General features: G+C 48.5%; 1 protein-coding gene across 3 annotated transcripts in view; it reads left to right on the top strand.

Annotated features, from left to right (window-relative positions):
- EWSR1 (EWS RNA binding protein 1) overlaps nt 1–23,483 on the top strand; it is a 403,636-nt gene that overhangs the window by 105,723 nt on the left and 274,430 nt on the right. For all 3 annotated transcript variants that reach the window (XR_013602525.1, XM_078667174.1, XM_078667175.1), the window contains exon 6: nt 15,482–15,649. Coding sequence is in view for 2 of the 3 variants with exons in the window: in XM_078667174.1 (XP_078523300.1) it covers nt 15,482–15,649 (168 nt within the window). In the remaining variant the exon portion in view is untranslated. The remainder of the gene's footprint in view (nt 1–15,481; nt 15,650–23,483) is intronic.

A 23,483-nucleotide genomic window follows, 5' to 3' on the forward strand; every position in this document is an offset into this window, starting at 1 on the left:
GTTGCATTGTAAATGCTTGTTTTTTGTGCCTTTGCTGTCTTCTTTCATCACATATTCACCATCCTGACAAAATGCATCCACAGGCACAGACATTAATGGGTCACCCTCTTTTCGAACCTTTTATCTCCCTCTTAAAACTGTCCATTTGCTTTCAGCTTAAAGGGATCTCTCTCTCTTATACTCATGACTAACCCCCCTCCTCCTCCCCCCCCGTCCCCCCCCCCCCCCACCCCCCCTCATCGGAAAGTCAACGGATTGTCAACTATGCTGATTGGTGGAGGGAGAGCTCATATTATACTGGCGTGTTTCTATTGCACGCTTTTCACTGTATTTCTTTCAATAAGTGTCCTGCCCATCCGCAAGCAGCAGACATCCACAAGCGTCGGGCATCCACAAGCGTCGGGCATCCACAAGCGTCGGGCATCCACAAGCGTCGGGCATCCACAAGCGTCGGGCATCCGACATCCACAAGCGTCGGGCATCCGCAAGCGTCGGTCATCCCCAGGCGTCGGCCATCCCCAGACGTCGGCCATCCCCAGGCGTCGGCCATCAGACTTTTATTTAAGTATTAATTATTAAAAAAAATTAAAAACCATTGTTATTTGTAATATCAATACATGTAAGTCACGTAAATACAACACATATTGCATTACAAATGCTATAGGTGTCACATTTGCGAAAGTTATAACTATTGGCATGGTAAATGACAAAGCTATTAATTTCGCTATTTTCAAAAACAAAACCTAAATAAAAAATTTGTCATTTACAATACCAATAGCTCAAACTTTCCTAATACGAGACCTATTGCATTGCAAATGCTTGTTTCAGAATCCTTCCTCTCCAGCGGAAAGGTCTCTGCATTCCCTGGATGTCAGGAGGGTGTTGAAATTTTATCTGGATAAAACCAAGGATATTCGTAGGTCAGACCAATTGTTTATCAATTATGGGTCAGTCAGGACAGGTCTTGGCACCTCCAAACAGGCCATTTCGAGGTGGATTGTGTCCTATATACAATTGTGTTATCAAAAGGCTAATAAGACCTCAGGGGGTAAACCTAAGGCTCGTTCCACCAGGGGCAAAGCTGCCACGACTGCTTTGTTACGTAATGTTCCCATTGCAGAAATCTGCAGAGCGGCCACTTGGAAGTCGGTCCATACCTTTGCTAAGCATTACTGTCTGGACACTGATTCCAGGGCAGACGCTCAGGTTGGGCAGGCTTCGCTGCGAAATCTGTTCGCACAGTAGTGGTGTTGTACTACTTTTTCTCCACCGCCGCTCGGTGTGAGGATGGGCTTGCCATTCTATTCACTAGATTATGACTATACACAGAGATCCCCTACTACAGAAGGAGCAGTTTGTCCTGTAACTCCAGTTCTGTAGTAGGGGTATCTCTGTTATAGTCCTAAGCGCCCGCCCTCCTCCCCGGTGGAGAAAGATGTTCATGTGCGGAATGCTACAGGTCTAGCGTCATACGCCTTCAAAAAGAACTGAAAGTAAATGGGACCTGCAGGGCATTCTGGGATACTGAGAAAGTTCTAGAAAGTTTTCTTAAAGGCACGGTATCCCTTTTTGAGCCACATCATGGAAGCCTATGGGGCTTGTCTGTCCTCTCCTTCCTCTCTATCATTCCAGAGGCTTTGTTGGTAAAAGGGAAAGTTTTCTCTAACTTGGCAGGCTGGGCTGTGTGTGGTTTTGGTGGAATGTCTAGTTGAAGTACTGGACAGTGTAGCCTTGGATATAGGCTGCATTATTTGTCTTTATCTCTTAAGTGTCTGTGCAGGACTGCATTTTTAGACCACTCAAGAGATTATTTTTGATTGCTCCGGGGTCCACGCTCATGAGCGGGATTATTCACTAGATTATGACTATAACAGAGATACCCCTACTACAGAACTGGAGTTTTGCAGCGTGAATCTTTCTGGCTTCACCATGCTGTGCATTATTCCGTGGTCTTGTGGTTGGGTCCGGATTCGTAGTCTTTTCTTTGTTTTTTGTTTTTTTTTCATAGCCCAGGTGGGCGTCGGCGTCACACCTCCTCGGGTGCATTTCCGGTGACGTCGGCATGCTTCCTGCGGAAGCTCCCACTCTTGGGCGCCATCTTCGATTCTTTTTTTCCGCGGTTGGGTCTGGATCGTTCCCGTTTGGGCTCCAGACATTTTTGGAGAAAGAAGGAAAATACAGAAATTGGAAAGAAAAATAATCTGAAGACTCCAGGAGACTTCATCGACCAAGAACCAGCAAAGGAGAAGGAGAATTCATCGAGATCTTCGACGAACACGCGACCAGGGCGGCCCTGAGCGCTCGATGATGGACAACACGCCGTTCAAGTTCTGCCGTAACTGCCACCACAAGTACGCGCAGAAGGACCAGCACCCGGTTTGCAACCTTTGCCTACCGGTAAATCACGGAAGCGAGGACTGCAACGCCTGCTCCGCCTTCACCCCGAAGACCCTTCGTGTGAGAGAGACAGAGGGTAGCGCATGCCACCCTGCAGGGGAAGGCCCCGACTCCATCCCTCCACGAGCTGGGGATGTCCTCCGAGGAAGAGGACAACGATGCCGCCGAAGACTACAGCTACACGGTCGTAGAGACCGATTACACCAAGACTTCTGATAAGGTAGGAGACTCTCCGGCCCCCAAGAACCCGAGAGACTCTGAGTCTCGCAAAAACGAGGGCAAGGCCCCGAAAGCGCTGGCGCCAAAACACCTGGCGCCCACGACTACTCACAGGCCCAGCGGACCCTCTGAGAAGGAGTCCCTGGCGCCGAGAGCTGTTGAACAGCAAAAGTCGTCGAAAATCGTCCCCGAAAAGGATCGATCGAGGGAGAAGGACCCTAAAGCACCGACCAAAGACCTGAAACCTGGTTCGGCGTCGAAGCCTCCGGCACCGAAAAGCACGGCGCCGAGCCAACCGCCGAAAAGAGCGGCCGAACCATCCGACGCGGAACACGCAGCCGAGATGGAGAAGAAAAGAAGGCGCCTCGAGGCCGAAATGGAAAACATCTTGCAGCGGAAGAAAGAATTTGACGCAAAGATGAAAACCTTCACGATTCCACACAAGACCAAGCCACCAGTGGTGGAGGTGGTCGAGGAGGAACAAGACCCGGACGTCGAGGTGGTCGACGACCAGGAAGAGGACGACAGTCCCTACTATAGTTAAAACTATGGGGAGGAAGAGGACAGCAGGACGGACGCCGAGTCGGCCCCCTCGGACTTACAGGAGGTGGATTACCTAGATGTCGACACAGACAGCCCAGAGGAGGCGGTCGACACACATCCCTCGAGGCCCTCGCCGCCGGACGACATCGGGCCTCCAACTCTGTGATAAAGTCTGCCGCAGCAGCTTTCAAACTCAAGCTCGACGAAGAGAAGCAGAAAGCAGACTTCCTTCTGGAGACATTGCTCCCCACACAAACAAGGAGCAGTACCTACCAATGCTCGACAGCGTATTGGCTCAGGGGAAGGAGGCATTCAGGGAACCCGCAACATGCAAGGCTGTAACTCCCAGAACAGAAAAGAAATAAACATTCCTCAAAGGACCCACCCTACATTCAGGGCACGGTCTCCGCAGACTCCATTATCACGGCCACAGCAAGAAAGAGGGCTAACGTGCCCACTACTTCTGGACCACCACCGGATAAGGAGAGCAAGAGGATGGATCTGGTGGGCAGAAGGTTCGAACGGAATGCTGCGACCCACTGGCGCATGGCTAATTCCAACGCCCTGATAAACAGGCACATGTACCAGATCATGGAGGAGCTGGGGCAGTTGGTGAAGGACCTGCCCCAGGATGCCAGGCAGAAGGCCGAAAAACTGGTTGAAGGGAAGAACGCGGCAAATTCTTGCCTCAAGACGGCCCTGGATGGAGCAGACACCTCCAGCAGGCTCATGATGATGGGTGTCACTGAAAAAAGACACGCCTGGCTCAGGATTTCAGGTTTCAAACCCGAGGTGCAACATAGCATCCTGAACACACCGTTCAACGGCGATACGCTTTTCGGAACAACAGTTGATGAGAAGCTGAGTCAACTAAAAGGATAACGAAACAGCAAGGTCCATTGCAGTACAGAGGCAACAAAAGGGGCACCCCGTCACGGAGGCCTGGCGGGAGAGGTGGAAACCAGCCAGGTACATCACACTAGGTTTTCCAACAAACGCACCAGGCAGGCTCAGCAGGGTCAGCAGAAGCAGTCCTGGCAGTACCAACAAAGAGGCCAGTCCTTTCGAGGGAGAGGAAATGGACGTGGACAGAATAGAAGAGGGGCACAGCAGCCCGCCTCTAAGTGACTTAAAAAAACTCAGTGTGCCCGCCCACTGAAAAGATCCCAGGGGGGCAGCACATACAGAGGGGTCAAGACAAGCTAGACATTTACGACCACGTAACACCAGTGGGAGGAAGACTAAGATTTTACCTCCAAGAGTGGAGAAAAATCGCATCAGACAAATGGATCCTCCACATCATCCAATTCAGATACTGCATAGAGTTGGAGGGGAGGCCGACAAGCAGAAAACCAAAAAGAAAGCCACTAGCAAGCAAACAGCTAGAGCGCCTTCAGGAAGAAGCAGAAGAACTCCTGCAGAAGCAGGCCATAGAACAGGGTACCCTTCAAGGAAAGGAACAAAGGAATATACTCAACGTACTTCCTGGTACCAAAAGTAGACGAGACAATGAGACCCATTCTGGACCTAAGGTTCCTGAACAAATTCATAAGAACGCAAAAATTCAAAATGACCTCCCTGCAAGAGGTGCTCCCGCAACTGCAGATCAGGGACTTCATGGTCACAATAGACCTCAAGGACGCCTACCTGCACATCCCAATGAATAGAAAGCACAAGCATATGCTCAGGTTCACCATCGAAGAAAGCCACTACCAGTTCACGACTCTAGCCTTCGGGCTGAAATCGGCACCAAGGGTCTTCACAAAGTGCCTCGCAGCAGTTGCAGCGCACCTACGAAGGCAGGGAATACACGTATACCCCTACCTGGACGACTGGCTGGTGAAAGCAAACTCATACCAGAAATGCAAGCAGCACGCACACAGTGACGAGCACGCTCATAAGCCTGGGGTTCTCCATCCATTGGAAGAAATCATCAATGGAGCCGGAACAAGTGAAGATCTTCCTGGGGGCACAGATCAACACCTTACAGGGCAAGGTGTTCCCCAGCGAGAAGAGGGCGAGGGCGCTGGTGAAGGAAACTCGCCTCTACGGGAAGGGACAAGCTCGGACAGTGAGGACTGCGAGCAAGATCATGGGGATGATGGCATCATGCATCCACCTGGTACCAAATGTACTTCTCCACATGAGACCCATTCAAGAATGGCTACAGGAGCAATGGTCACAAGCTACAGGCAGTTGGGAGGATCTAGTGGTTGTCACGCACGCGTGCAGAAGGAGATGACATGGTGGACCATGGAGAACATAACAAGGGGAAAGCCTCTAACGCCCCCAACGCCATCAGTGACCATCACCACAGACTCATCCCTGAAGGGATGGGGCGCTCACATGGAGGAGCTCAAGGTGAGGGGTCTGTGGACGCCAGCAGATGCGACAAAGCACAGCAATTACCTAGAATTGAAGACAATCTTCCTTGCACTGAAAGCTTTCCAAACAAGACTGTATAAGCACAAGGTGTTGCTACAAACCGACAACACCACCGCGATGTTCTACATCAACAAGCAGGGTGGCACACAGTCAGCCAAGCTTTCAACGCTGGCGCAGGAGATATGGAGATGGGCCATCCCTCTCAAGATAGACCTGCTAACCAGGGAAGGACAACATACAGGCAGACTGGCTCAGCAGACAGACATCGGCATCCCACGAGTGGGAGCTCAATGCTCAGGAGACAAGGTGGCTGTTTGACAGATGGGGGAACACCATCAGTGGACCTGTGTGCCACACACCGAAATGCAAAATGCCAAAACTTCGCATCCATACAGCCTGAGGAGGGGTCCCTGGGGAATGCCCTATGGATAGACTGACCAAGGACATTTGCTTACGCTTTTCCCCCGATACCACTGATGCACAGAGTGCTGAGCAAGTGCAGAGCGAGCAACATGACCCGTGATACTGGTCGCGCCACAGTGGGCCAGGCAGACATGGTACTCTCAGATCATGGAGATGACCGTGTGCACCCCACAGATTCGGCAAAAGAAAAGACCTGCTTTCCATGCAGAACGGAGAGGTACTACAGCCAGAGAGCCTGAGCCTAGTAGCATGGCTCCTGAGGACATAGAGTTCGCACATTTGAGACTGCCAGAAAGCACCCTGAGGGTCCTTCGGGAGGCACGAAGGCCCAGCACTCGAAAGTGCTATGTTGCGAAATGGAAAAGGTTCACAATGTGGCGCAGAAAAGAAGGACTTCACAATAAGATGAAGGACTCAACAGTGCTAAAGTACCTGACGCACTTGCTGGAGAAGAACCTTAGCTCATCCTGGTTAAGAGTTCACTTGGCAGCGATAGTCTCCTACACAAGGGGAGAAACGTGCAGGAGTTTCTTCACATCACAGGTGGTGAAGAGATTCCTGGAAGGAGCGAAAAGGATCGCACCACCCAAACTGGTGCCGCCACCTGTATGGAACTTGAACATAGTCCTAACGGAACTCATGAAAGAGCCCTTTGAACCACTTCACAAGGCCTCCCTAAAGATGCTAACTATGAAAACAGCTTTCCTGGTTGCAATAACGTCCTTACGCAGAGTAAGCGAGCTTCAGGCGCTGACGCTACAAGAACCCTACATACAAATACACAATGATAGGGTTGTGATGAGGACTGACCCACACTTCATGCCGAAGGTGGTGTCCAAATTCCACATGAACCAGTCTATACAGATACCGAGTTTTTTCCAAAAACCAACCACTAGCGCAGAGCGAGCCCTGCACACCCTGGACGCCAGAAGGGCAGTCATACACTACATTGAGAGGACGAAGGGACACAGGAAAACAAAACAGTTCTTTGTGTCATTCGCCAACAGTTTCATGGGCAAGGCAGTAACCAAAGAGACTATTGCACGATGGATCGCACAAACAATTCAACTCTGCCACAAACGTGCAGGACAAGAGCTAGCAGAGGGGACACGTGCCCACTCCACTAGGAAAAAGGGTGCAACAATAGCCTTCCTGGCTAACACACCCATACAAGACATATGCCTGGCGGCAACATGGGCTTCGGTGCACACGTTCACGAAGTACTACTGTGTGGATATACAGATGAACAAGGAAGCTCAAGTCGGACAAAAGGTGCTCCAGCACATATTCAATAACCAACGCTCATCTTCCACCCAACCGCCACAGAAATGAGAAACCGCTACAAAATCTATGCACAGCATAGTGAATCCAGAAAGATTCACGCTGCAAAACAAATAGTTTTCTTACCTGTCGGTGTAGTTTTGCAGCTTGAAGATCTTTCTGGATTCACTAGCGAACCCACCCGCCTCCGCCAGAAAGATGAGACTGGAGAGAGAAGAGGTGGTTAATAAAAATAAAAAAAGACTTGTAAAAGTACAAAGCGGTAAAATATCACCTAAATAGAACATTGCCATTACTTCGGAAACGAAAGAAACATGGAAAAAAAGAACCCGAAGATGGCGCCCAAGAGTGGGAGCTTCCGCAGGAAGCATGCCGACGTCACCGGAAATGCACCCGAGGAGGTGTGACGCCGACGCCCACCTGGGCTACGAAAAAAAAAAAAAACAAAGAAAAGACTACGAATACGGACCCAACCACAAGACCGCGGAATAATGCACAGCATAGTGAATCCAGAAAATCTTCAAGCTGCAAAACTACACCGACAGGTAAGACTATTCGTTACAGGACAAACTATTCCTTCGTCACTAACGCACACACTATTGCCATGTGTGCATCAGATTGACCCACACTGTTGTTTGAGGCTGTGCATATGTTCTCCAGGGTAGCGCGATACTGTGCTGCATACATGTATGGACTCCGCTGCAAACCAGCTAGGGCTTAGAATGCTACCTTCTGTAGGGATATGACAGCCTGGAATTGCCTGAGAAGCTACATCTACTGACACTATAATTGCTATTTAGCTACCCTTCTAGAAGCTGTGCCCCTCACTGCACCTATAGGGCAAATAGCCTCTGTGGTTGTTGACAGTTTTAGACTGTTTATTTTCCCCTGAAGACTGCTTAGATTTTAATTTGACCCATGTCTGATGATGTGCTTCTTCCACTTTTGTTATTTGTAACCCATGAGTAGGCCTTGTCTGTTAACTATGCCTTCTTTTAAGATTTACCCTCCTGGTCCCAGTGTGCTATGTGTTGGAGTGTGTGGGCTTGTGAGTGGGGATAATAATAATAATAATAATCCACATTTGTAAAGCGCACTATCACCCGTAAGGGTCTCTAGGCGCTGGGGGCCGTCGGGAAGATTAAGCAAGCTATTGCCCAGAGTCACATGGTGCGGAGCCGGGGATCGAACCCTGATCCCCAGATTTCAGCGTCAGTCGCCCTGGCCGCGGCGCCACACCTCTCCCACATAATGTGCTGCACACTTGCTGGGACACTTAACTGGAGCTACTGCTTGCCCAAACAAGAAGGCCTCTAGTCCTTCTACAGCTACTCTTGGTGTAGCAAGTTTCCAGATGGGATTAACCGTGTGCCAAGAGCAAATCAGGTTGCACACTGAAGCTAGTTTCAGAAGGGGAAGTTCAGTTTGCCACTGTAGCTGTGTGGCCACCCAATTTAAAGAAATATTTACATTAACCTTGGTTTAATGGAACTTGGCTAGAAGCTCTGAGGGATACAGGTGCCAGTGTCACTATGGTGAGAGATGCACTGGTTTCCCCTGAGCAATTCTTGATTGGGAGAACTTACCCGGTCACCAATGCTTGACAGTGTTACCACTAACCATGCATGGGCTATGGTGACATTAGATTGGGGGGAAGGGAGTGGGCTACTTGCCTGAAACAGGTAGTGGTCTCACCAAAGCTACCAGCTGCATGTCTGTTTGGCAGTGACCTGGAAACCTCAGCATGGGCTGAGTTTGAACTGAAAACCCATGCAGCAATGCTGGACATCCCTGAGGTGGTGTTTGTAAAAATATAGCAGAAAACAGGGTGAAAAAGAAGTGTTGGAGCCTGAAAGTATGGCCCAACCTTCCAAGAGGGAAGGTAAGACGACTGGGGAACCAGCTTCTGTACAGCAAAAGGATCATGACCCCTCTCCTCGGGGAGAAGACTTGGACACCCCAGAAGGAACTGAGTCCATGGAGCTTGACCCTTACTACTTTGAACTCTTAGGCCCAGGGGGACCCTCTAGGGAAGAGCTGTGCCTAGGACAGTAGGAAAGCCTGAGACAGCAAGCTGCTGCACAGTAAAAGGGAGATGTCTGTGGTACTCACAGAGTTTATTGGGAAAAGGGACTACTATACACTGAGGCCAGAGATCCCGTACCTGGAGCCACTAGGAGAGTGGTAGTGCCTCAGAAGTTCCTCCTAATTTTAGCTCATGACATCACTCTAGCAGGGCATCTGGACCGAACCAAAACCTGGGAATGGCTAGTTGGCCACTTTTACTGGCCCCATGTGACTCAGAAGGTGAAGGGGTTTGTCCGCTCCTGTGCAACCTGTCAAGCCACTGGCAGGACAGGTAACCAACCAAAGGCCTGCTTAATTCCACTACCAGTGGTTGGAGTCCTCTTTGAAAGGGTAGGTGTGGACATAGTGGGTCCACTTGAACCTCCACAGCATCAGGATACAAATTCATTCTAGAGGTAGTGGACCATGCCACTAGTTATCCTGAGGCAATTCCCCCTTAGGATTACTACAGCTCCTGCAGTAGCCAAGGCCCTCACTGGTGTCTTCACCAGAGTTAGGGTTTCCTAAGGAGGTGGATTTAGACTGGTTCCAACTTCATGTCTGCTTACCTAAAACATGTAGAAAGAGTGGAGTACAGTACAAGTTTACTACACCCGATCACCCACAAAACAATGGCTTTGTTGAGAGATTCAACAAGACATTGAAAGGCATGATAATGGGGCTCCCTGACAAACTCAAAAGGAGATGGGATGTCCTCTTACCATGCCAGCTTTTCACTTGCAGAGAGGTGCCACAGAAGCGAGTAGGGTTTTCCCCCTTTGATATTCCGTTTGGCCATCCTGTGAGGCGACCACTCTATCTTGTAAAAGAGTGTTGGAGAAGCCTCTCCAACAGCCCAAACAAGATATTGTGGACTATCTGCTTGGCCTAAGGTCCAGAATGGCTGAGTACATGGAAAAGGCATCCACAAATCTTGAGTTCAGCCATGAGCTTCAGAAGCACTGATATGACCAAAAAGCTGAACTGGTTGAATTTCAACTTGGGCAAAAGGTGTGTGTTTTGGAGCCAGTGGCACCAAGTGCTCTCAAGGACAGATGGTGTGGCCCTTACCCTACCCTATCCTAGAAAAGAAGAGTGAGGTCTGGGCACAAGCAGGACACCCAAAAGGGTTATCCATGTGAACCACCTTCAGCTCTTCCATGACCGAGCTGACATCACCATGCTGATGGTGACTGATGAGGAGACAGTGGACCTCTCCCCGACCTCCTCTCATACAGCCCCAAAGATGGGTCAGTGGATACAGTTGTCTTTTCAGACACCCTCTCTGGCCAACAGCAGACTGATTGCATGCAAGCCTTGCAGCAGTATTCAAAGCTCTTTTCCTTGACCCCTGGTCAGACAAACTGGTGTACCCATGATATGGACACTGGTGACAGTTCACCTGTCGAGAACAAAATCGATCGACAGTCTTACTAAGTCAAGAAAAGCATCAGAGCTGAAGCCAGCAAGATGCTGGAGTTAAGGGTTATTGAACCCTCTGAGAGGCCCTGGTCCAGCCCAGTGGTTCTAGTCCCCAAAACTCATCCACAGGGTAGAAAGAGAAGTGAAGTTCTGTGTGAACTATAGAGGGCTCAACTCTTATGACCAAGACGGATGCTCGTTGTAGCCCAAGAGCAGATGAGTTGATAGACTAATTGGGTGCTGCCAAATTTCTAAGTACCTTTGACTTAACTGCAGTGTGCTGGCAAATTGGCATGGCCCCACGAGCAAAAGAAAAGTCAGCCTTCTCCTCAGTTTACTGTTATGCCCTTTGATTTAAAGAATGCCCCTGCCACCTTCCAGAGTGGTGAACCAGGCCCTTGCTGGATTGGAACTTATGTAGATTATATTGCTTTCTTTAGCTCCACATGGCAGGATCACCTGATCCACCGTGGGAAGGTTTTAAATGCCCTGCAAAGTGCAGGCCGAACTATCCAGGCATCGAAATGCCAGATAGGGCAGGGAACTGTGGTGTACTTGGGCCACATTGTTGGTGGAGGCCAGGTACAACCCTTGGAGCCCAAGATCCAGGCCATCCTGAACTGGGTAGCTCCAACAACCCAGACCCAAGTCGGGGCAATCCTTCGTTTAACTGAGTACTACAGGAGGTTTGTGAAGGGTTATAGGTCCATTGTGGCTCCCCTCAGAACTCCCCTCAAACAAGATGCCAGAAAGATAAACTGGACAGTTGGTTGTCAAAAGGCTTTTGACACCCTGAAAGAGGCAATTAGCTCAGCACCAATTCTCAAAGCTCCAGACTGTGCCAAGCTGTTCATTGTGCAGACTGATGTCTCTGAGCTAGGGATAGGAGCGGTCCTATCCCAGACCAATGATGCAGGCCAAAACCAACCTGCTGCTTTTATAAGCAGAAGGCTTCTCCCCAGGGAGCAGCGTTGGACTGCCATTAAGAGGGAGGCCTTTGCTGTGGTTCGGTCCCTGAATAAGCTGAGACCATACTTGTTTGGTACTCGCTTCCTAGTTCAAACTGATCAGACCTCTCAGAGGGCTAATGCAAATGAAAGGTTAAAATCCTAAACCGTTGAGGTGGTCAATCTCCCTACAGGGAATGGACTTAGTAGTGGAACACAGACCTGGGACTGCCCATGCCAATGCAGATAAACTTTCCAGGTTCTACCACTTGGAAAATGACTCTCTAGGGAAAGGTTAGCCTCATCCTCTTTCCCTTGGAGAGGGGGTGGGGGGAAAGAGGATGAGAAGGTGCCCTCTTTCTGCATGGTTGCCCCCACTTTTTGCTGAATTGCTGATATGCTTTGACTGAGTGTTCCCTGGGCTCCTGCTAATCGGGTATCCAGGGCCTATGTTCTTTTCCTAAAACTGCATTGAAGCCTAAACTCAATTGGCATCTCTGGCCACAGGTCCGTCACTGGTAAAGGGTACTACAGGTACCCAGGGCACTGTGATCAGAGAAGGCCTCGAAGGGCTGCAGCACTTATTGTGCCACTCTTCGAGGTCCTGTACCATTACGCTCTCACACTGCTTTTGCAGGCTGCGTGTTTTGGTGCAGAACAAAATGAAGTCGACATGGCCCACATCTGTGGTCCATGCCTACAATGCACTGGCCTGGCATAGATCAGTTACCCCTCTAGCTGGGTGCACTATACCAGTGGTGAGGGTACAGGTGCATAAGCCCTGTACCCCTACAGTGTCTTAAGTCCATTCTTTGAAATTGTAAGTGGAGTGCTTACACCTTGCTGCAATAGGTGCATATCTACAGAACAGAAAACCTATGTCTCCTTTTAGAGTTCCTGGTACTAAAGAATTTATGGAAGGACTTTAAAAAAATATATATATTCCCCCCAAGACTTCCACCTGCTCCAGGGTGGAATCTCAACATTGTCCATACCAAACTAATGGTTCCATCTTTGGAGCCATTGCATAGATGTGAACTGCAATTTCTCACTTTAGAAGGTAGCTTTCCTCATAGCTATCACATCACCGTGGAGAGTGGGTGAGATTCAGGCACTAACCATAACCATTTTTACAAATACACCAAAATAAAGTGGTTCTTCGGGCCAACCCAAAGTTCCTACCTAAAGTAATTTCTGCCTTTCATATCCACCAAACTGTTGAGTTGCCTGTGTTCTTCCCTCAACCAGATTCTGTGGCAGAACATGCTCTACACACCTTTAGATGTGAAAAGAGTATTACTCTAGTACATTGAAAGGACAAAACCTTTCCAAAAGACCAAGCAACTATTTGTTGCTTTTGCTCCACCACATAAAGGCAATCCTGTATCAAAGTCAAAAAAGAACGCACATTACCAAACCCTCCTGCAGCACACTCCATTCGCATACTAGGGGCCTCTATTGCATTCTTAGCAAATATACCCATAGATGACATTTGCAAAGCTGCAACATGGTGTACACCACACATTTACAAAGCACTATTATGTAAATGTCTTAGCTAGACAGCAAGGTAGGGTGTGCCAAGCAGTTTTGCGTACACTATTTCAAACAGCTGCAACAGCTACAGGTTAGGCCCCACTTTAAGAGAACTGCTATATAGTCTATGCACCTTATGTGATCTACAACTCGCATGCCTCGAACGGAAAATGCTACTTACCACAGTATGCATCTGTTCTCTGCATGTAGAGCTGTAGATTCACATTCGCCCACCCTCCTCCCCGGGTACCTATACCTGTTGCAGTACTATCTTACTTAGATACAATATACATGGACATCTCTCTTTACTACTCTACTAACTCAATCACCCTCTGCGGCAAAACAATCTAACAATGGAGTCGATACCCATGCTCGCTATCACCAAAAGGAGGAGTCTCCTCACCTCGTGACTAGGAAAGACTTCTTTGAAGAAAAACAACTTGCAAACATCTGGACCCAACACCAGATGGCAGGAGTACACAAAGCATGTGAGTCTACAGCTCTACATTCCAAGAACAGATGCTTACTGGGTAAGTAGCATAATCCATTTAGGGGCAAACCCAAACTTTGCCTTGTCAGACAAGAAGAAACGAGAAGGGCTGGAGAGCTGTGCTGAAGAGGACACCAACTGCCTTGGCCCCAGCCCTACCGGCTTGCCCCAACCTGCTACAGCAGAATCCTTGTGTGTCCTGCAGCCCCCAAGAACCCAGAGAACCTGCCCTGCCTTCCCAAACCAGACTTTGTCTCCCGTAAGCACTGGATTTGCTCACCCTCACTTTGGCTCCGGCCAATTGCGTGAGTCTTCACCCGATGCCCATGGCCCAAGTTAGTGGCCCAACACCATGAGGAGCTCTCCCCGGTGATCCTTACCTGGGATCTGGTGATCCCTGACCTGCCTCAAGTCTCCAACCGATATGCCTGCAGCCCCTTTCTCGAGGATTCCTCCCCCGCCCTGCTGCCAAGTGAGTGTGTCACATCATTTATTGCCTGTGTGTGCAATAAATGCTTAACGCTACCCTCTGATAAAGCCTTACTGCTCGCCCACACTGTCACAAACCGAGTAAGATATATACTTTTACCTCTGCTTTCCTTTGGGGTTTCACTGGGCTCAGTGCACACTACACCTTATTTTGGTACAGTATATACAGAGCCAGCTTCCTATATATGGTAAGAGGAAGACCTCCTCAAACAGTCTGACATATTTCACTGCAGCATTAATAGAGAAATAAGAACTTGGCCTCTGAAAATTGTAGGCAGCTCATTTAGATAAAAGCACAATGACTGGGAAACTGGTAAGGCTGAAATTTAGGAAGGATTAAGTGTCCCGACCAAGCATACCATCCAGCGAATGATCACAACATACTATATATATATTTTTTACAGAGTTTTATATAGCGCAAACTTGACCCGAATCTGGTATCAGAGTGCTTTACATTGCACCAGGTACATTACATGAGGACACATTCATTTATGTTAGGCACAGGGAGATTAAGTGATTTGCCCAGAATGACAGGATGTTCAGCATCATTGCGGAGACTCGAACATAGTTCCCCAGATTCGAGGTTGACCACCCCAGCCGTTAGGCCAACTCCTCTCCCCAGTTCAAGACTGAGCTCTAGAGCTGCACATGGGTACACTACCTGCCCACCACACGCAGATGGCAGTTATGTTGAAAATCATGAGACCACAACAACCAACCACCTATTGCTTTTCATCATGACAAGCAAGACCACCCAAGCATATATCAACTTAATGGGTTTGAATGGTAGATCTCCCAAATCCTATCTACAGCAAAACATACTCCTCACACCATCTAGAATATTTTCCCAGGTGTGCATATCCCTTTCTCGGACACCCTTACACCTAACTAAACGCACAAACATACATCTACTATACACAAGCTCTGAACCACATTGCCAAGTAATTGATGAATGTACGCTAGCAGTAAACATCTATTAATTGGCACGTTGGTGTTGGGGCATCTTGGAACTGCTTTGATAAAGACTTGGGATAGAAGATTTTTATTTCAACTTTTATAATATTGATATACTGGCTTCCTAGCCAGGTTTTGTTTAAGTGACATGCACGTGGTTACTTCAAATAGGTTGTCCTTGGGTCTTAGTGATGCTCTGTAGGCAATGAAGGATTTTGTAGCTTGTAAAAGGAGTATCCTGAAGTACCAAAGCAATTCGTAATGGTCAGGAAAAAAGTATTGTTTTGCTCTTTATAAGTTATTTAAAACTAAAATTATATTTTTCTTTCAGGCCACCTGATGTAATCAAGCCAATAGAGACGAGTCAGCCCCAGTCGAGTACCACTGGCTACAACCAACCTAATATGGGATATGCTCAGAGCAGCTATAGCTATCCACAAATGCCTGCCAGTTATCCAACACCGCCAACAACTGCTCCGCCTTCATATCCACCAACCAGGTATTAAGAATGTTGTGTTCATGAAAAGAGGGGGTGGATGTAGAGATTAGTATTTGTCCAGCATTGTATTCGATGTCATGGTGCTGTTATATTCTAGACTAAAGTCAGGCGTCAACCAAGTCTAGACATAAAGATTCAAGACTTAATGCAAGTCAGCATATATTTGCATGTTTTCTATTAGTTTTGTACGTACGTGAGATTCCCAAATGTATGTCCTCTTACCCAATTGTCTTTGTCCATACTGTTCTCATTGGGTGGCACATGGATGTATGCTGTTAGGAAACCTTACATTTTCCCTACCTCTTCTTCTTAAATGACCTATTTGAGTGCCCCCACTGGTTTAACATTTCTAAAATGAACCTGTCCTTTGTGAACAATTTACAGGGCTTGCTCTTTAGTAAATCCTTGTATTGACCTGTTACTGTTGAAGTGTGTGCTTGGTCATAAACATCAGAACCCTGAGTGTTGCAATGAATACACCTTGCATGAAGCATATGCATACTTCATCAGTTTCATAAATTACACATGCAAGTCTAAGCATAAACCAGACCTGAAATTAGAAAAAGCTTTTATTCTGGGCAAGTGTAAATCTTAGTTTGACTTTCAACTTAAGGGAACGGCATCAATTCGGTTGATCTTGAAAGATGTTCAGAAGGTACCAATACGTTGTGTTCAGAGGGGGGGAATGGTTTCCAGCATAGCTGCACGATCATTTCCTGGGACAGTCAGAAAAATCGTCAGTTGTATCAATATAATTGACGGGAATGCTTGGAAACTCCATGAACAGACATGAATTGTAATGTCTGTTGTGATGGGTCTGACTAACAATTGGGCTTTGCCCTTGGTTTGTTGAAACTATTTCCTTAAATGTATTTCTAATACAGAGCAAAATGTAATATTTATCTGCAGTTTACTGTGGTAGCTCCTCAAGGGTAAGCTGTGAAGATCTATTTTGTAGCGTAAATCTAGTGCATGCTTCACCATCTGGTGTCAGGGTCAAGAAATCTTTTATAGCCTTTAAAAAATGTTTTATTGTTCAGGGGCTGCAACCTGGCAATGTGTGCCAAATTTTAGACCTGGGATGACTGCTTAATAGCTGCAAGAATTTTTGCTTTAATTATGCATAGTGGGCTTTGCGTCTGCCCCCTTTAGTCATTGGTCTATTTAGGTCAGCCTTTTTCTCTTTTTCATTTTTTATTTATTTATTATAGGTTTTGTTGTGAGCTCAGGCCGAGGGAGAATTTCTCGCTCAGCCATGCCTTTTGCTGTACCTATGGGGTTCTTCTATTGGAATGCATGAGTAACTGTTGCATGTGAAGCATTCAATCTTCACACTGTTATTCAGTTCTTTCTTATACATGCATTGTACACAGATGGCACCCCCACCTACTGCAGCAGATATATATATATATATGTGTGTTTCCAAAGCTGCCCTGTCTTGAAGACGCACTCCCCAGCAGTAAAGTTAAAACTTTTATTTTGCAAATGAAGGCAGACTTTCACCTCGATATTTTAGTCCTGTTACCAACGCGTTTCAAAGCTTCATGCTTCTTCTTCAAAGGTAATTCGTGGAGATGCAGCCAGTCATGGCGAACGCAGTCCCCTGTGTGCTCATTAATTTTATAGGCCTCCGGTGTAAACCACTATGGAAGGCACACCGGAGGCCTATAAAATTAATGAGCACACAGGGGACTGCGTTAATTTATAGGCCTCCGGTGTGCCTTCCATAGTGGTTTACACCGGATATATATATATATATATTTTTTTAGTCCAGTCCAAATATGAACTGCTTTTATCACACCATTGCAAAATATACCCAAAAAAACCTCCGTGCCTCCACCAATTTTGCGCTGTTATCACCATCAACCTGACCAAGCATTGACATGGTCCTTATACCTGTCATTAATGTGCCATACTGTAGAAACCTCAGATGGGCAGCTGTAGGTGCATTTACCTCTGTAGGAAGGTCCCCTTTTTATTTGACTTTGTCACCCTTGCTTTCTGCGTGGTGCATGTGATTTCGCCTCAAATTGCACCGGGTTCCTGCTAACCAGGTCTCCAGTGCAACTGTACAATTGTTCCCTAATTGGCAATATCTTTAGCACCCTGCAGAAGTCCCTAGTAAATTGTACCCCTGGCAGCTGGGGCCTGAGGTTCTAAGCAGGGTCCACCCAATCTTCTTCTTCCCCCCCCCCCCCCCCCCCCCCCCCCCAAGGCTGCAGCTCGAATTATGCCGCCCTAAGGGACCTCCCACCAAACGCATGCAGCCTGTGGTGCCAACCCTGCATGTTTTGGTGCAAACAAAAAGTGAAAACACCGAATACGTATCCCTGTGCTCCATGTCACCCATCACAGCACATAGTATTTCTAAGTTACTCCTACAGCAGGCCTTACAGCCCTAAAATGGGTTGTTTAATATTACATATGAAGGTATACTTGCATGAGAAGATATGCCCCAGTGCTGGTCAGTTCAATTGCTGCCAGTGCAATGAACAGGGAAGCCATTTTAGAGCATGTGCTGGCCACTGGTGGAAGCGAGTTTCCTCAACTGTGAGAAAGTGTTTTCTTTCTGCATGGTTTCCCCACTTTTTGCTGAATTGCTGATGTAATTTGACTGTGTGACCTTGGCTCCTGCTAATCAGGTACCCAGGGCCTATGTTCTTTCCCTAAAACTGCATTGAAGCCTAAACCCAATTGGCATTTCTGGCCACAGGCCAGCCCCTTGTAAATGGTAGCACAGGTACCTAGGACACTCTTACAAGAGAAGGACTTTAAGGGCTGCAGCACTTATTGTGCTACCCTTAGAGGTCCTATACCTTCACACTCGCACACTGCCTTTGCAGGCTACTTGTTTTGATGCAGAACAAAGTGAAGAGTCAACATGGCACACATCCGTGTGTGCCATGCATACTACCCACTACCCTGGCATAGGTCAGTCACCCCTCTAGCTGGGTGCACTATACCAGTGGTGAGGGTACAAGTGCATGAGCCCTGTTTAACTACAATGTTTAAGTGCTGCCATTAGGAGTATATGGTGCTGGGAGTTTGTCTTTAGGAACTCCAGAGCACCATAATGACCACACATGCCGCCTTCGCGAGCTTCCCCAGGCCAATTGTTGCTTTCAGCAACTGGTCCCTACTGGTTTTGACCCCCACTTTGGGCAGGAGAACCGGCAGGAAAAACAAGTGAGGACGAGAGGTGTGCCCACCTCTGCCAACTTCACCCCTCGGGTGTGGGAGGTGAGGTGAAGCACAACTCAGTCCACGCCATCTTGAAGATGGGCGGACTCAGCCAACCAGGAACAGGCACATGCCCCCCTCCTACTCGAGGGTGGCATAATAGGGGGTGTATCCTTTAACCTACCAGTAACTCCCCTAAATCTAGTATTTAGGGGCACCCCTGAACCTTGCTTCCTCAGATCCAAACAAGAAGAAAAGGACCAAACAGCCGTGCCGCAGCTAATAAAGAGGAGCAAAACACACACGATGATGGACGGAATGTTGCACAATGGCAAAACATTCACACCGAGTCACAGATTTGGGTTTAATCTATCGTTATTTTGCTCACCAAGCCACCCCAGTTCAGACATGGCCATATGTAGTTTTGTAGTTGTAGTTTACTTTATTTGCATAGTTAATTAAAACCATTGCAATACAAAAAATATACTCATTTAAAAACTATCATGTACATAATTAAAACTCTTGTCTCTAAAAAGCCATATTGTCTGGATTCTTGAATCATATACTCAGTGTTCACAGACCCCTTGCGTTTATGCAAGTGCTATTTCTGGTTCGGTTCCTGTTGTCAGTAATTCTGGCATCTTGCTGCCGCACAGTCTCAGATATTTTACTATTCTACAGTTCAATTGTGGGTTGCTCGGTTCGAAACATGCTAGCAAAGCTTGCCTCCTGGTGCGGATCCCTCGTTGATTTAAAGGATGTTTGAGAAATTTAACTCGTTCCTTTGCAAGTTCTTTACAGGAGCATAGTAGGTGCAGCATGTCTTCCTGAGCCAATCCACATAGGCGGCACGCAGAGCCAGCTTGGATCCAAAGCCAGGGAGGGAGATGCTTGGCACAAGGGAGCAGTCCGAGCCTATATCATAAAAACAATTTTTAAGTTTTTATCATAACCCAAGTTGAAATAGGTTTGTATGCCGGGCTTCACGTATGTGTTCAGGGTCATCCAGCTGTGGGATCTCTTTGATAGTGCATCCTTGTCCTCCAGCCGTGAGAGGAGTTTCACGGTTTTCCATACTAATTTTTTTAAAAGTATGGCTGGTTGTCGGTATCTCCCAGAGCTGGTTTAGCCTCAAATTATGAAGGCTACTATATAGATATTCCGCGGCTGGTAATGCGGGGTGCGATTGTAGCTCCTTCCACAACTGTTCGTTTAGTGTGCCACGTTCTGCTCTTCGCACTTTGTCCCAAGTGATGATGAAGGCCCCTTGTCTAGCAAGTGATTGTTTCAGAATGCCAAATTCGAGTCTAATTTGGGCCGGTGAGGTGTATTTCGGCAGCCCGAAGATGACCCTATATGCCGTTGTTACTGTGGCATCCAGTATTGTTGCATCCTTCCCTTTCTGTACCTCACTGCCATAGGTGATTGTTGGCAGGAGTTTTGCCCGAGCAACCTCAACAAGTGGTAGGATCGATGGGCCTGTTAATTTAGAGTTTAATGTTTTTAGGGTAATTGCCAGAGCTAGACCTTTGTGTCTAATGTTGGTCTTCTGTGCCACAAACCGGCCTCCTGTATCCAACTTCACGCCTAGATATTTATATTCCATTGTATCCTCTATTCTGGTCTCGCCCCAGAACCAGGCAGCAGTTTGACGTCTTTTCCTCCTGACTATCATTGTTCTTGTTTTGCCAAGGTTAATGGTTAGGTCATTTGCTTTGGAAAAATCCCGCGTTGTGTTTAAAAGATGTTGTAGCCCTACTTTTGTTTTGCTGATCAGGACTATGTCATCTGCGTAGAGGAGACAAGGTAATAAAATGTTCGAGGCATGTGGGCTGCTAAATTCATATCTGTAGCATAGATCGCCGCCTAGTATTGGGTCCGGATGATTGCACATTGTTGTCCTGGAAGAGTCTTCGAAGTATCACGAGATAGGTGGCTCCTCCCCTGGACTACAGTGCGCATGGGCATCGACTCCATCCCCAGATTGTTTTTTTCCTCCATTGGGTTCGGATGTGATTTCGACGTCTCCTGTTTGGAGTCGTGATAAAACTTTTTCAAGGCCGAAAGGCCTTCTTTGCACCGTCGGTATTGTTCGCGTTCGGTCCTGTATCTCTTCCAGCTCGTGCAGTCTGATATCCGGGGGGTCGTGTGACTCTTCGGTGATCGGGGCCTAGTCGACGCAGCAAGACTTCGACGGCATGGAACGGAGTCCGTTCAAGAAATGTCCCGTGTGTGGATCCAAGTACCCACACATTGACGTCCATCCTGTGTGCAACAAGTGCCTGTCGACGGACCACCGAGGCCAACTGTATGGCCTGTTCCAGATTCCGATCGAAGAAGACGATCAAGCTTCGGCGCGTGGCGCGCCTTGAGGCCCAGCGATCGGCTCCGGCACCGGTGGACATCTTTGACGACCCAGACGCTGACGAGCAAGCGCGTCACTTGCAGATTTCCCCTACTCCGGTGGAGGTAGAGTCCGACGACGGAGCGGACGTCCACAGTCAAACCATTGACTAACTCGCCGGGAAGGTAGGGGACGACGACTAAGAATATGGGGCCATGGAAGATAGCTCGGAGGAAGAGCTATGCCCCGTTCGTACTCTTACAAAGGCTCAGGTCACGGGATCGCCACACGGCCTTACCCACGACCTCCCACCTCGATCCACAGCCCCGCCTTCCGGCCCGGCTACGGACACCTCCGCGGAGCCGCCATTACTGAAACCGAAACTAAAACCCTCGGTATCGACGAAAACAAAGATGTCCGACACGCCATCGAAACCGAAGACGTCTGCTCTACAACAGACGCCGTCGTCTTCGGGGGCCTCCAAACCGATGAAGGCTGTCGACCTGGCAAAGGTGCCGAAGGTGGTCAAGGAGCCAGGCTCGGAGAAGGCCGTCGAGCCGGTGTCAACCAAGGCGGGCAAGCCGACCTCCAAGAAGCCTGTCGAGCCTACATCGGGACAGTCTGTCGCCCCGAAGACCAAGGGGCCCGTAGAAGCAAAGTCGGTGAAGGGTGCAGAGCCAAGGTCGGGGGTCGTTACTCCTAAAGGCAAACCTGTCGATCCGACGCCATCTGCATCGACGTCTGCGGCCATGGACAGTGTTCGTAGCGCACCAGTCAAGGGTGCTCCTGCGCCTCGGACAGACAAACACAAATCATCCACGCTCGGGTCTTCCCCTGGGGGCGGACCGAGGACATCAGTCGGGTCGACGAAACCGTCCGCTTCCTTTACGAAGCAGGTCTCGGACTCCCTCAAGCGACTTGAGGACAAGGCTTTGGCATCGGACTCGAAGGCTCCTTCCGCACCAAAGACGCCGGACACACCGAAACACACCTCGGCGCCGATCCACTACACGTTACCGCCTAAAGTGGCGCCAAAGGCTTTTGCACCGCGGTCGGTGCACAAGGACACTGTGTCGAAGTAGACTCACCCGGCTGGAACTTTGGGTCATCGACAGCCGTTGGATGAAGATCGGTCGGAGCATTTAATCGATGCCGACACCGGGAAACTCACGCTCTGCAAAAGGAAAATAACCTCACAGCCTTTGGCGTCGTTTACTATTCCTCTAAAACGAAAGAAGCCTGCACCAGAAACACCAGTTCTGGTTGAGCAAATTATTCCTAAGCCTAGGAGGAGTGCAACACCTTCACCCACATACTCTGATGGGGATGAAGGCGAGCAGGATGAGGAGGATGAGGAGTACAATTTTCCTGCTCATACAGACCCTGATGAGCAACAGGACTCATGGATGACACAGGTGATCAAGGGGACCAGCAGACGGTCCAGGATCCTCATGTCTATAACGTCAAGCCGTCTCCCACTGAAGATTCTGCGGCCTTTAATGCCTTAATTGAAAGGGCAGCTACAAACCATAAGGTGGAAATGCATGCTGACCCCGTAGAGGTGGACTTTCTTTTTGACACTTTCTCTACTGCTGAAAAAACGGTCAAGACTCTCCCAATGTTAAAAGGGGTCCTTAAGCATGCAGCAGACATTTTCAAGGAACCCACGAGAGCTAGGGTTGTCAACCCACGCATTGAGAAGAAATACAGACCGGCACCTGGCGACCCCACCTACATAAGGGGCCAGTTGCCTTTGGACTCTTTGGTGGTCTCTAATGCCCGCAAGAGGGCGAACTCCCAAACCACGGGTGAAGCTCCTCCCCCCAGACAGAGTCAAAAGTGCTGGAGGCATCTGGGAAGAGGGTGGCGGCTCAGGCGGCCAACATATGGCGCATCTCAATCACGCAAGCTCTGTTGGCCAGATACGATAGGGCACACTATGACACCCTAGAGCAGCTGTTACAACACCTCCCAGACCAGTTTAAAGAGGGAGCTGAAATGCTTATCCAAGAGGGGAAGCTCATCTCCAACGCTGCTATAAAGTGTGCGCTGGATGTTGCGGACACGGCAGCGAGAGCGATCAACACCAGTGTGATGTTGAGGCGTCAGGCATGGCTCCGCATCTCAGGATTCAAGCCAGAGATACAGACTACTATCCTCAACCAGCCCGTTAATCCAGACAGCTTGTTTGGTCCAGAGGTGGACACCACCCTGGAAAAGATCAAAAAAGATACCGAGACTGCCAAGTCCTTGGGGGCTCTCCAGTCACAACAATTTAAAGGGAACACTTTTCGTCGCTCAGGCAATCGA

The sequence above is a fragment of the Lissotriton helveticus genome, chromosome 11 (assembly GCF_964261635.1).
Source record: "Lissotriton helveticus chromosome 11, aLisHel1.1, whole genome shotgun sequence".
In the NCBI taxonomy this organism is placed as follows: Eukaryota; Metazoa; Chordata; class Amphibia; order Caudata; family Salamandridae; genus Lissotriton; species Lissotriton helveticus.